We start from the raw sequence: 15089 nt of genomic DNA, 5'->3' as shown, positions 1-15089 counted from the left end.
TTTGTGCTTGTTACTGGAACTAGTGCCGTTGACAGGTTCCTGAGCTTCCCTCTTGCCCTTTATTCAGATGTTACTTCTGGAAAATTGGAAGTCTCAGTTTCTACTTCTTCAGTCATTACTTGTTCCTGTGGTGATTGATAGAAGTTACTGTGTCTGTTGTAAGCATGTATCTGATAATAATGTTCTGGTCTGATCGATATGTAGCACGACTATGAACTTTTAAATGATCATAGTACACTTGAACTGTTGAGAAAAGTTTTATGGAGTACCTACATTAGCAGGCACTTTGCTGAATACTGATGTTAAATATTTGAATAAGACACTGCTCCTGTCCTCAAGGACTTCATATTACAGATAAATCTACAGTCATTTCAGTATTCTGCTGTGAGTGGTTTGCATATGTACTGTAGTGATATGCATGTGTGGTTGGAAAGAGCATTTTAGTCTAGTCTCTAGGGGTTCAGGGAAGGCTTAGGAGAACTAATTTCATTCTACTCTTGAAGATACCTCCCAGCATATTATTCTCATTTAAGATGCCAAAACTACAAAATTGTAATAACTTGTGCATTTTCTCAGATAAATAACATGTTGTCAGTGGTAAGAATTGCACCTGGATGTATTTAAGAATATGTAATGCAACATTTGGGATGTACTGGGAATTAATTGTGTTGGGCAAGATATTAGGAACTCATGTATTTAAAAAGCAAAAGGATAACCAGAATGACTTGGAGGGCTTACTTGTTAGCTTAATTTGGAAGAGCTCATCTTAATGATTCTTCTTAATAGTTTTATTTATTAAAAAAAATTTTTTAATGTTTATTTTTGAGAGAGAGAGAGCACATGAATGAGGGAAGGACAGAGAGAGAGGGAGGGAGACAGAGAATCTGAAGTAGGCCCCACGCTGTCAGTGCAAAGCCCGATGTGGGGATTGAACCCTTGGACTGTGAGATTATGACTTGAACTGATGTTGGACGCTCAATTGAATGAGACACCCAGGCACCCTGATAGTTTTTAAAGATGTTATTTAATTTTCACTACAGTGAAAATATTTTAATTGTTTTTTAAAACATTTTTCAACTGCCATAGCATTTTTTTTGCCATAGTATTTTATTTTTTTAGTTTATTATTATTTTTTTAATGTTTATTTATTTTTGAGAGAGAGAGAGAGACAGAGTGCAAGCAGGGAAGGGGCAGAGAGAGAATGGGAGACACAGAATCTGAAACAGACTCCAGGCTCTGAGCTGTCGACACAGACCTGATTTGGGGCTCAAACTCACAAACCATGAGATCATGACCTGAGCCGAGGTCAGACGCTTAACCTACTGAGCCACCCATGCTCCCCTTAGTTATTTTTAAAAAATGTTTATTCATTTTGAGAGAGAGGGCATGAGCGAGTATGGGGTAGGAGAAGGGAGAGAGGGAGAGAGACATTCCCAAGCAGGCTCTGCAATGGCAGCTCAAAGCCCGATGAAGAGCTCAATCCCAGGAACCATGAGATCATAATAACCTGAGCTGACACCAAGAATCAGATGCTCAACTGACTGAGCCAACCAGGCACCCCTAAAATATTTTAATTGCTTTTAAGTGTATAGCTCAGTGATGTTATTATTATATTCATATTGTAGTCCAATAGTTACTACCATCCATCTCCAGAACTTTGTCATTTTTCCAAATTGAAACTCTCTGGGGTGCCTGGGTGCCTCAGTTGGTTAAGTGTCTGACTACGGCTCAGGTCATGATCTCACGGTTTGTGGCTTTGAGCCCCACGTTGGGCTTTGCACTGACAGCTTGGAGCCTGCTTTGGATTCTTGGTCTCCCTCTGTCTTTGCCCCTCCTCTGCTTGCACGTGCACTCTCTCTCTCTCTCTCAAAACTAAATCAGTAAAATGAAGGAAAAAAAAGAGAAAGAAACTGTGTACTCATTGAATAGAAACTCCCAGGGGCACCTGGGCAGCTCAGTCGGTTAAGTGTCTGACTTCGGCTCAGGTCATGATCTCGCGGTTTGTGAGTTTGAGCCCCGCATCTGGCTCTGTGCTGACAACTCAGAGCCTGAACCTGCTTCGGGTTCTGTGTCTCTGTCTGCCCCTCCCCTGCTCATGCTCTGTCTCTCTCTGTCTCTCAATAATAAATAAACGTTAAAAAAAATTAAAAAAAATTGTAACTCCTCATTCCTCCCTCTCCCCAACCCCTAGCAAACGCCATTCTGTTTTTTGTCTTCTTAATATTTGACATCATGCTGTTCTTTTTATTATATTATTTTGTAAGAATCATTTTCAAGGAAAAAATGCAGGGTGTATTTTTTTTATATTTTAATGTATCTTTTAAAAAAATGTTTACTTATTTTGAGAGAGAGCAAACAGGGGAAGAGCAGAGAGAGGGAGTGAGAGAATCCCAAGCAGTCTCCGTGCTGTCAGCTCATAGCCCAATGCGAGGCTCACACACACAAACTGAAATCATGACCTGAGCCGAAATCAAGAGTTAGATTTTTTAAAATTAAAAAAAATTTTTTTTTAATGTTTTATTTATTCTTGAGAGACAGAGCATGAGTGGGGGAGGGGCAGAGTGAGAGAGGGACACAGAATCCAAAGCAGGCTCTAGGCTCTGAGCTGTCAGCACAGAGCCCGACGTGGGGCTCAAACTCACAAGCCATGAGATCATGACCTGAGCCGAAGTTGGACACTTAACTGACTAAAGCCACCCAGGCACCCCTAGAGTTAGATTCTTAACAGGAGCCACCTAGGTAGGTCCCTTTGCATGGTGTATTTCTAATATTTTCATCTTACTAGCCTATTTGATGATCAGTTTATATGAAACTTTTACTTCCATAATATGGAAGTCATTCAGCATTTAAACTATTTGAGCTTTACTTTTATAATCCATAAAGTGCACCTCTCTGAAATTGTACAGATTTCAGCTATGGGTTTACATATAATTTATAGTTATACCATGTTTCGGTGGTCGTTAAAATATTATAGCAAGAGTTCAGTTATAATTTTTGTATAATTTAAAGTCAGGAATTGGGGAAAAAAGTCTAACATATACTAATATTTTCTTATTCTATAGTAAAATTGTTGTTGTAAATTGTTACTAGAATTTTATAATTTTAAAAATCAGGTTTTAATTAATTTAATGAAGTGTATTTTGAGAGCGAAAGAGTGAACAGTGGAGAGGCAGAGAGAGAGGATCCTAAGCAAGGTCTGTACTGTCAGCATAGAACTGATGCGGGGCTCAATCTCACAAACCATGAGATCATCATCTGAGCTGAAATTATTCAGGAGTTGGACGCTTAACCAACTGAGCCACCCAGGCACCCCAAAAAATCAGATTTTACATTTACTAACGGAATTTGTAGTATATCACTATTCTGTCCATTACTGTTTCCTGCTGAAACATTTTGTCTGTTGTAAATCTTGTTTTTCAGTGACTTTGCTTAAAGAATAAAATGTTAGTTGAATTAAAAAAAATTTTAATCCACTTTTGGAAAAATTTCTTTATAAAACCTTATTTGGTTCCAGGAATTATTTAAGGAGGTTATTAAGTTTGCAGTTGTTGATATCTTTTGCATTTATAAAACTTTGAATTCAGACATACTCAGAGTAATCTTGTCAGAACTTTTATTTTTCTCATGTGTAACTTGTATCATTTTTAGGCAAAATGTTTCATGGATTTCAAAGCTGGAGGCACCTTGTGTCACATTCTTGGGGCTGCTTACAAGTATAAAAATGAACAGGGATGGTAAGTTTTTGTGTTAACTTTGTATGTTTTGATGTGTTATTTAAGTTATTTAATGTTAAATCCTCTTCCTTCTTTGTGTGATGTTAGAGAATTCTATAAGCACATTATAATTTGCAAAGTGAAAGTTTTATCTGGTATTCGAATTTACTTTGTTCCTACATCCAGGAAAAATATCAGACAACTGTTGCACTTGTTAGGTAAGTTATTTCTCATGTATGGTTGTATCTATATAATAGATGAATGTGCACTGTTAGCAAATTTGAAGGTAGGCTCATTGTGAAATGTATGAACATGTATTGTGAACTTAAGTTGTGCCAAAAGATAGTTTTTTTATTATGTTTATGTATTTTTGAGAGACAGCTTGAGTAGGGGAGGGGAAGAGAGTGAGGGAGATGCAGAATCTGAAGCATGCTTTACGCTCTGAGCTGTTAGCACAGAACCCGATGTGAGGCTCAGACCCATGAGCTGTGAGGTCGTGACCTGAGCCGAAATCCGGATGCCCAACCGACTGAGCCACCCAGGCACCCCCAAAAGATAGCAATGTTAACTGCTATGGTGAACACTTTGCTGATGAACATTTCTTCAGAATGAGAGATGTGTAATGTGTGTCCTCAGGATAGGGATGAAAGGAAGCTGGCTCTGGAGCATGGTTACTAGGGCAGTGATGCAGCAAGGAGGGGAATTGCTGTTGCTTCTCCCTACATTCTTCTTTTTCCCTTTTCTCACACTGTCTCTCTGGTGCTTGCTTTCTTTTCTCTCTTGAACTCTGGGGTTTTTGCCATCTCTTTGTGGGAAGTTGAGCTGCTGAGACTAGTGAGTGGTTCAAGGTGATGGTTCTGAGTTCAGAGAGGGTAGGGAGTCCTTTCTCTGGCAGAGGGTAAGGGGATGCTGGAGTATATAGACTCGAAGTCGTTTCGTGGTTTTAGTTGTGTTGTCTGTGCGCAGTTCAGTCTTAGCATCTTTCCAGGAGAATACTCCTGTAAAGTTAAGCTAATCCGGTGTTTTACGGCTGGGAAATGTAAATAAGTGTCCACGTCAATAAGTAGTACAAGTTTACAAGTAAATTATTTACAATAATTTGTATATCTGCCAAACTTTTTATGTATAGGTGGGTGTTTAATACTGGTTAATTGATGAAACGAGCATGAGGGTGTTGTCATCGGAAGTAGCTTTCTGTTTTGCAGCTCTGCTTCTGGCTGTGGTACTGTAACTCTCACAGGGTGTTCCCGAGCTAGGACTGACAGCCTGTCTGACTGCTGTCATACATGGTCCGTTCCCTACTGTTTGCTCTAGATTCCTAGATGGAACTCTCTTCTTAATTTCTTGATCAGCTTGTGTCCCAAATCCTGACCTGGACTCGAAGAGGACAGGCCCACAGTGAAATGACTTCTCCTAAGTCACATGTTACAGAACTTGCTTTGTGTGTCAGTATAGTAGAATACTTTCATGTGGAAGGATTTGAGGTGGTTTAGAAGGATATGTAAAATAAAATGTCCTTAAATTAAAAGAAGGTCCAAAAAAGAAGGAAAGGATAAAATTAAGAGATTTTAAGAGGAGTGAGGAATAAGAATTTTCCCAAAACTTTTACTCAGATTGTACCAAAATCTTCCCCTTTGGGGCGTAATTAGACACTTAACTGCAATGCACACCTTTCCCCACCTCCTGTGACTTACACACTTGCAGTGAATGGATCTCTTACACTCTGACAGTACATATTTTAGTAACCACCCACCCATTTGGAGTCTGAATGGCCTGTCAACTTGACAGTGCCTGAAGTTTCCTCACACACAGCATTAGCCCTGTGAACCTAGTTTGTGTCCTCTTGAACCTCACAGTCTGGCTCCAGAGTTTGCTCATTTCCTTCTTTCAGCCAAACACTCTGCCTCTTGTTTCTGTTTGGTTCTTTCTTGCTTCCTGCTGTCTTTTAGCTTTCAGTGATGTCTAGCTGGAGTATCATTTATGTGATTGAGTAGAAACACCAGGTAATTATTAGCATCTCTGTGAATAGACCACACAGGTTAAGATTCCAGAGTGTTTGAGTTTGATCTTTCTGGGTGTCTGTTTTTGTTTGTTTGTTTGTTTGTTTGTTTGTTTGTTTGTTTATTGAGAGAGCAAATGCAAGCAGGGAGGGTTGGGGCTGGGGGGAGAATCTTAAGTAAGCTCCAAGGTAAGTGTGGAGCCTGATGCTGGGCTTGATGTCATAAACCGTGAGATCACTATCTGTGTCGAAATCAAGAGTTAGACGTTTAACTGACTGAGCCACCCAGGTGTCCCAAAAGAGGTTATTGATTGAAAATGTTTTGTTTGTGTTTTGTTAGTTTTTTTTTTTTACATGTTTATTTACTTTTTGAGAGAGAGAGAGAGAGAGAGAGAGAGAGAGAGAGAGACAGAAACAGAGCTTGAGCAGGGGAGGGGCAGAAATAGAGAGGGAGACACAGAATCTGAAGCAGGCTCCAGGCTCTGCACTATTAGCACAGAGCCTGATGCAGGGCTGGAGCCCAGAACTGTGAGATCATGACCTGAGCTGAAGTTGGACGCTTAACCACCTGAGCCACCAGGTTCACCTGTTTTATTAGTTTTTTGGTTTTTTTTTAAAATCTATTTTGAGAGAGAGAAAGTGCATACAGGCGAGTTGGGGAGGGGCCGAGAGGGGGTGGGGGAGCATTGCAGAGCCTGACCCGGGGCTCAATCCCACAAACTGAGATCATGACCTGAGCCAAAATCAAGGGTCAGATGCTTAACCAGCTGAGCCACTCAGGCGTCCTGTGTTTTATTAGTTTTGCTTGGCAGTAGTGAACTAGGCTTAGCATAAAGTTAAGGCTCTGTCTTTAGAAGTGGCCTTTTTTCCCCCCTATGACATGATTTGCTGCTGACCTTCATTTCTTGCAGACAAGCTCAGACCTACTTTTCTTTCTACCTTAAGACTTGGTTGTTCGGCTTTTATCTCCCCCACACCCTAAAGTCTCCTTTTGATTTTTGTTTTTCAGATATTACTACAAAAAGTTAGTCTCTGCTAGTGGCTTTTAAACTTCAGGAATCCCTTGGAGTACTTTTATTTTTTCCTTTTTTTTAAAAAGTATTTATTTTTGGGAGAGGAAGAGTGTAAGCATGAGAGGAGGAGGGGTGGGGGGTGGTGGGGACAGAGGATCTGAAGTGGGCTCTGCTCTGACAGCAGTGAGCCTGACATGGTGCCTGTACCCATGAACTATGAGATCATGATATGAGCCAAAGTTGGACACTCAACTGACTCAGTCACCCAGTGCACCAGAGTACTTTTAATTAATTATTATCTTTTAAGGTTTATTTTTATCAGAGAGAGAGAGAGCATGTGTGTGAGAGAGGGAAAGAGAGACAGAGAAAGTGGGAGAGAGAGAATCCCGAGCAGGGGATTCTGATTGTCAGCACAGAGCCCCCTGCGGGGCTCAATCTCAGGAACCTTGAGATCATGACCTGTGCCGAAATTGAGAGTTGGATGCTTAACTCAGGCGCCCCCACTTGAAATATCTTTAAAAAATACAGATGACTGGGCTTCATGACATACATTATTAACTACTAAGTGTGGTGTGAAAACTGAGAATCTGCGTTTTCAAAAAGCACTCTCTGTGGTCCTCAGGCCTTATTTTGATAAATGTTGGTCAGTGAGATTGTCATTTTAGCACAAACATGGTTTAGATCTTTTGTGAAGAATTATCCATTTTTTAAAAATTTAAATCCAAGTTAGTTAACATATAGTGTAATAATGATTTCAGGAATAGAATTTAGTGATTCATCACTTACATGTTAACACCCTGTGCTCATCCTTAATGCTTGTCCTTAATGCCCATCACCCATTTCGCCCATCCCCTCACCCAGGCATCCTGTCTTGCCTTTTAGAAGTTTGCTTCAGAAGCCCTTCACACCCCTCTCGCAGGAGTTAAACTCATTCTCCAGGATCCATTGTTGATTATTTTTATTCAGACTGGATTTTCTATATGTAGCTGAGAATGAGAAGAGAGCATCCCTGACTGTAGTCACAAGAGTCAGCAAAATGAGAGCAATACAGCTAATGAAGGCCCTTTAGACACAGTATGTAATGCTTCAGGTTGAAAGGCTGCTAGGAGACATTGCCCAGCAGATTGCCAGAGGAAAACAAAGCAGAAGACTCATTAATTATTAAATTCTCAGTGGACAGCTCATATTTACAGTCTAAGTGACCAAAGGTTTTATTTATTATTTATTTTTTTACATGACCAAAGGTTTTAAAAGCTAGAGAGAAACATGTTCATTTTTTGCCTTTTCTATAGGGCTGCATTAAGATTCAAAAAGTCTTTGTAGGGGGGGTGCCTGGATGGCTGTCAGTAGACCACGCGACTTTTGGTGTCATGGTCATGGGTTCACACCTCACGTTGAGCGTGGAGCCTGTTTAATTAAAAAAAACAAGCCCCAAAAGACTTTATAATTTTAGTTTTTTAATTTGTATTTCTCTTGTGGGTAAGTTTGAGCATCTAGATTTCTATATTGTAAAAAGTAAAGCTTATTTAAATATTCTTGTTAATTTCAAAGTAAGATTAAATCTTTCAACTAAAGGTTATACCATATTTACCTGACTTCATTTCAGGTTTTTTTTTTAGTTAAAAAAATTTTTTCAAAATATTTATTTGAGAGAGGGAGAGAGCGAGCAAGCGAGCGAGCATGAGCTAGGGAGAGGGGCACAGAGACAGAGAGAAGACCCTAAATAACGCTCCACACTTAGCATGGAGCCTGATGCGGGGCTTGATCTTCCAGCCATGAGATCATGATCTGAGACGAAATCAAGAGTCGGATGCCTAACTGACTAAGCCACCCAGGTGCCCCAGATACCTCTTTTGCTTACATAGCATGCTGCTGAATCACGAAAGCTTTCATCTGTCATGTTATTAAATCATTGTCTGGCAAACCATTTTAGTTATTTATTGTAGAAAATATTATTTATTGTGGGAAATATAAACTATATGTAAAAGCAGAGAATTCATCTAGATATACTAGTAATCTCTGCCCAACGTGGGGCTTGAACTCATGACCCCAAGATAAAGAGTCACATGCTTTACTGACTAAGCCAGCCAGGTGCCCTTATTAAAAAGCATTCGGGGGGGGGGTGCGCCTGGGTGGCTTGGTCGGTTAAGCGTCCGACTTCGGCTCAGGTCATGATCTCATGGTCCAGTGAGTTCGAGCCCTGCGTCGGGCTCTGTGCTGACAGCTCAGAGCCTGGAGCCTGTTTCAGATTCTGTGTCTCCCTCTCTCTGACCCTCCCCCATTCATGCTCTGTCTCTCTCTGTCTCAAAAATAAATAAATGTTAAAAAAAAAAAAAAAAGCATGGCGGGGGGGGCGCCTGGGTGGCTCAGTCGGTTAAGCATCCGACTTCGGCTCAGGTCACGATCTCACGGTCCGTGAGTTCGAGCCCCGCGTTGGGCTCTGTGCTGACAGCTCAGAGCCTGGAGCCTGTTTCAGATTCTGTGTCTCCCTCTCTCTGACCCTCCCCCGTTCATGCTCTGTCTCTGTCTCAAAAATAAATAAATATTAAAAAAAAATTTTTTTTTAAAAGCATAGGATTGGTTTATTTTTTTATTTTTTTTAATGTTTATTTATTTTTGAGAGAGAGAGTGCAAGTGGGGGGAGTGGCAGAGAGAGAGGGAGACACAGGATCAGAAACAGGCTCCAGACTCCCAAGCTGTCAGCACAGAGTCCAATATGGGGCTCAAACTCATGAACTAGGAGATAATGACCTGAGCCGAAGTTGGACGCTTAACCGACTGAGCCACCCAGGCACCCAAACGTAGGACTTTTTTGAAGAGCATAATAATGTACTGTTATCAACTAAGAAAATTATCAATAATTTATCAGTGTTATAGGGGCACCTAGGTGGCTAAGTCAGTTAAACATCCGACTCTTGGTTTTGGCTCAGGTCATGATCTCGTGGTTTGTGAGTTCAAGCCCTGCATTCGGCTTCATGCTGACAGTATGGAGCCTGCTTGAAATTCTCTCTCTCCCTCTCTCTCTGCCCCTCCCCTGCTTGCTCTTTCTGTCTCTCTATCAAAATAAATAAGCTTAAAAAAAAAATTTCAGTGTTATTAAATACCCCCTTAGTGTTCAAGTTTCCCTGATTATCTCATGGATGGTATTCAAACAAGAGTCATATATGGCATTTGGTTGATATGACTAAGTCTCTTTAAGAAAATTAATAGTTTTCCATTTGCTCTTATCCTTCCAAGTTTTTTTTTTTTTTTTTTTTTTACAGAAACAAATTTTCTTATAGAATGTTCTGTGTTCTAGATTTTGCTGATATGTCCCTAGTTTATTATTTACCATAGTCTTTCTAAATTTCTAGAAATGTGGTAGTTAGAAGCTTAGTCTGATTTTGTTTTGTTTTGTTTTTGGCAACAGTACTTCATAGACACTGTGGTGTTCCTTTCTCTGGAGACATATAATATCTTGTTTCTGCTTTAATAGACAGAAGCTGATGTTCAGTGCCTAGAAGAATCATGCTGTCATTACAATGTTATTAAGTGGTAGTGTTCGTATTTTGAAAAAAAAAAAAAAATAGAAAAGAGATATTGTAGGGGTGCCTGAATGGCTCAGTCGGTTAAGTGTCTGACTTCGGCTCAGGTCATGATCTCGTGGTTCACAAGTTCGAGCCCTGTGTGGGACTCTGTGTTGACAGCTCAGAGCCTGGAGCCTGGTTCAGATTCTTTGTCTCCCCTTTTCTCTGCCCCCTCCCCCACTCATTCTCTCCCTCTCCCTCTCCCTCTCCCTCTCCCTCTCCCTCTCTCTCTCTCTCTCTCTCTCTCTCTCTCTCTCTCTCTCTCTCTGTCTCTAAGATAAAACACTTAAAAAGTTTTTTTAAAGGTAGATATTATAATGTATAGATACAGCTCCTTATTTTAGTAATTTTTTGTAAGGCTGTTATTCTCTCATTCCTTCTTCACTTATTAGCTGGAATACTGAGAAATTTAACTCACCAATAATCAGAAACCTAGAATAAATTCTTGATTCTATTACCAGATGCATTTAGCTTTTCATCTTCATTTGCAGGTAAATCCAGGCAACCCTATTTTAATTTGTTTAACGGCTACTTTCAAACTATTTCTCAGATTTCTAGGAGAGATAATTTCCTTTAGCCTCATTTATTTTTTAAATTTTTCTGTTTTTTAGCATTTATTTTTTGAGAGGCAGAGATCAAGCATGAGCGGGGGCGGGGGGGTACAGAGAGAGAGGGTGTCAGAGATTCCAAAGCAGGCTCCAGTCTCTGAGCTGTCTGCACAGAGCCCGACGCGGGGCTTGAACTAACGTATCATGAGATCATGACCTGAGCCGAAGTCGGACACTTAACCTACTGAGCCACCCAGGTGCATCAGCCTCATTTATTTATTTAGTAAGGAAGCAGTTTATGAATAATGGGTAAAGGGTTAAGTAAGCCACTCTGAAGTGAGACATTTTTAGACATAGTTCTTTTGTTATCAGAAGCCTATTTGTGACCCCTTCTTTAGAAAGGGGAGACACTCACATGTCTCTCCTTTTGTTTTGCTGAAAGAACCCCTGTCTGCTCTAATAGGGTTGTCCTAGTTAGTCGTGTGTTTTTCTTTTGTTCTGCCAGTTAATGGAAATTGCTTGGAAGAGGTTAGGGAAGGAGAATACTAAACAACCCCAAAAATGGAGTTTAAGAAAAAGTTCTGTGTACCAAGGTTAAATCAAGATATAGTTACTTGGGACAAAGGTCCCTCTTACATGTACATGCCATTTTTGAAGCTGCAACTACTTCTATTCTGAATTACCTGTTTCTGGGCTTTAGTGGACACTTTGCTTAATTTCCGAATTGGAATTCTTCAGGAAACATTTCAGTCTCGTCCTAGCACACTAATGAAAAAGTCATAATAAATATTAGACCTTGGTCATAATAAAAATTTCCTGAATGGTTTGCTTTATAAAGCCACACATTCTGTTAGCCACTAAGGATACATAGGACAATTTTCAAAAAACCTGGTCTTTGCTCTGAAGGCATCAAATGAGATGTCTTACAAACAAGATGATTCTGTTGTGGGCCCGTAACAGCAGTGTGCACAGGATATATTAGGAACATGACAGAAGACAGGAATAACTTCGTAGGGAAAATGGCTTGTGATAGGCCCTGGAGGTGATAGTATCAGGTCCATGGAGTAGGTAGTGACATCCAAGAAAGGCTGCAGAGTGGGGAAAAATGGTTGGAAGTATGGGGAGCATTTCCAGGATAAAACAGGATGATATGAGAGAGCATGAGCTCTAGACGCAGATTGCCTAATCCTAGCTAGCACATGGTAGTAATGATTTAAGAATGTTATAACCATAGTTTAACATTGATTAATCACTTAGAGACTAAGCATAAATACTGCCTCAAGCCCTTAGCATGTATACCTAATTTAACCTTCACAAAAACCTTATGGGCCATTGTTACTCATGAAGAAATTGATCCTTGGATTAGTAAATCACTCCAGACTACATAAATAAAAATGGGGTCAGGATTAGAACCCAAAGCAATTTGACTCCACAGTGCACACACTCTCAATCACTGAGCAAAATTAAAGTTAGTGTTGAATAAAAAATAGGGAAAAAGAAACATTCAGATTTGTAAAAATTGAATCATGTGGAAGTGACTGAGAATAGGCAGACAATAGCAGAATGTTATGCTTGGGTACTTACATAAAAAGACATCAAGAAAAGAGAAAAGGTAAATAGATGAATTTTACCACATTTAGGGCAATAGTAGGCTCAAAGAGAGCACAGACACTGTTGAATTTGAACAAATGACTTTGAAGCACATATAAAGTAGATAAACTTTCCTTACACTTAAAGAATGGTATAGTAGTTCACTGTCTTTAGATCTGTGGGTTCCTATTCTTTATGATGTAAAATATTTTAGATTTAAGGGTAATGGGATACTTCATGGAATTAGTACTTCATTTTGACTGGAGTGGATCTTAATGTCACAACATTTAATATTTTGTGATGTTGACCTTGCTTTCTTACACTACTGAGAAAATACCCTCATATGGTTTTAGAGTGCTATTTTAATTTCTGAATCTTTGCAAATTCGTTTTTGTTGAGTGCTAAAACTAAGTTTTCACTTTTGTTTAAGGTAGAGAACAAATTAATGATTTTCTTCTCTTTTAGGCGTAGGTTTGATCTACAGAATCCATCTCGAATGGATCGTAACGTTGAAATGTTTATGAATATTGAAAAAACACTGGTGCAGGTAACTCAGGAAGTTAAATTATTAAAATTTTTTTCCTTTAATATACTTTCAGTTCTGTGATTGGCTTTATTGGATTGCCAAAAGATCAAAGGAAGAAAAAATTTCTGAAATCTATTGTTCCATTATTTTTATGGGTTTTGGGGGCTTAGAGCTATAAAATATGACTAAAACTTGTCATTTATAGAATATTGATCCTAAACTTCTGACAAAAGAATCTATGGTATTTATTTCAACTAATCCATTATTTGAATCTCTTTCATATCTAACATAAACACTCTCAATCTACTGGTCACTCATTTATACAGCCCTTTTCTTTGGATATGTTTCATGGTTGCGCCATTAATATAGATCTTATTTCCCCAAGTAGATATAACATGGAAGAGAGAACACTTAATTTTCTTCTTTTCTTTCCTAATATTTTTATTGATTGGTAGTTTTTAATGATCACTGAACTGAATTAGCCTTCCTGGGGAAAAGCAGCTGGCAAGAATTCGCTAGGTATTATCAGAAACTTAATGCCTGAAACTTGTCTCACAGATGAAATAACTGTTTTTTGGTTAGTACGTTGATTTTTGGTGATGATTTGAGGAGTTAAAATGCATGTTGTAATCACTGCTATTTGTAAGGTTAGAAATGGGAAAAAGAGCTATAATCTACAGCCTTTGTTTTTTAAGTAACTTACACAATGAGCCAAAATGGCCATCTCCCCCTGAGCCCTACCCCCCCCCCCCCCCCCCCCAGTTAAAGGTGTAGGTGGAAACTCTACATTAGATTTGGGCTGTTAACGTCAGTTCAGGTGAGATTGGCTATAGGAGTACCAATATGTCAGTGTGGTACCTTAATGAAAAATATGATGAATTTCTCTAGGTTGTGATTCCCAACATTTTTTGTCTGGGTGTACTTAGCTGCAGAGAAAGGATCTGGGGATACCATTAAGTGGCCTGCTGAACACTTAGCTTTTATATTGAGATGAGACTTCTGCAGTCTATGTTAAAAAACATCTTCCTATTTTAAGCACTGTGGCTTTGAATGTCAATTTTTGCCATTAGGGAATTCATGAGTAATGTGATATCATTTCAAAACCAAGAGAATTGCAAAATCTCTTTTTTCTTCCTCAGAGCAATTGTCTGACCAGACCCAGCATCTACCTCATTCCAGACATTGATCTGAAGTTGGCTAACAAATTGAAAGATATCATCAAACGACATCAGGTAATAGACATGATCACTTCAGAAAAGTGTGTAGTAGTAAGCTTCTTATAAATCTCAATTATAACGTCTTTTAGTTTCTGTATATGTCTGCTTTAAATGAGTTATCTCTTTTTGGTTCTTACAGTACCAAGTTTTTTTCTCTTCCACTCACTTCTAATTCTTAGCCTAGACTAGCATTTTCCTATTTAACATTATTGAGGTACAGTTGACACATAACATTGTGGAAGTTTAAGATGTACCATGTGGTGATTTGATGCACATGTATATCCAAGATTAGCATTTAATAGTCATTGGTATGGAGTTATTATAGTCTTATTGTGAAATGTGCTTATGTAATTTAAAGAGACTGTGGTCTGAATCACAAACAGTGGGAGTTGATGACACAGTTGTTGGTAGGGTATCAAATATTGTTTCCAGTAAACCTGTCTTCCCTCATTGCCTGCCCCTTTGATATGTGTTGTATTTGTATATGCGAACTGGAAAATTCTGTTTTCCTCATAAGCTTACTTTGTTTTGATTCACACGTACCAGTGCTATCTTTGGACATCTTTCTCTCCCTCCTTGAGCCTCATGTTAGGTTGAGACCTAGGGTATTTACTGCATGTAGGTTTGTGACTACACATGGCTGAACTGTAAGCAAACCCTTACCATGGTAAACTAGCTGAGGACAACCAGATGCTGTTTCCAAAACAACATTTGAGTGACAAAGTGTTACTAATCCTTAGGGTTAGTTGAGAAGCCTCCTGAAATAATCTTTCTTCTTTCTGCTACAAGAAAGATTGCCAGTGGAATTATGTTTCAGTAATTAGTAAAATATCTTCTGAGTTCCTAAAGCAAGGATGTCTTTTTAAAAAATTTTTAAACATTTTTAAGGCTCTTGGTTCATATTGTCTATTCCAGTT

The 15089-nt window shown here is 39.1% G+C and overlaps 1 protein-coding gene across 2 annotated transcripts in view; it reads left to right on the top strand.

Annotated features, from left to right (window-relative positions):
* SMARCC1 (SWI/SNF related, matrix associated, actin dependent regulator of chromatin subfamily c member 1) overlaps nucleotides 1-15089 on the top strand; it is a 179588-nt gene that overhangs the window by 23620 nt on the left and 140879 nt on the right. For both annotated transcript variants that reach the window (XM_047845105.1, XM_047845110.1), the window contains exons 3-5: nucleotides 3649-3734; nucleotides 12895-12976; nucleotides 14095-14187. In XM_047845105.1, coding sequence (XP_047701061.1) covers nucleotides 3649-3734; nucleotides 12895-12976; nucleotides 14095-14187 — 261 coding nt within the window. The remainder of the gene's footprint in view (nucleotides 1-3648; nucleotides 3735-12894; nucleotides 12977-14094; nucleotides 14188-15089) is intronic.

The sequence above is a fragment of the Prionailurus viverrinus genome, chromosome A2, assembly GCF_022837055.1.
Source record: "Prionailurus viverrinus isolate Anna chromosome A2, UM_Priviv_1.0, whole genome shotgun sequence".
Lineage (NCBI taxonomy): Eukaryota > Metazoa > Chordata > Mammalia > Carnivora > Felidae > Prionailurus > Prionailurus viverrinus.
Note: the sequence above shows the minus strand (reverse complement) of the source record. Positions and strands in the feature narration are given on the sequence as shown.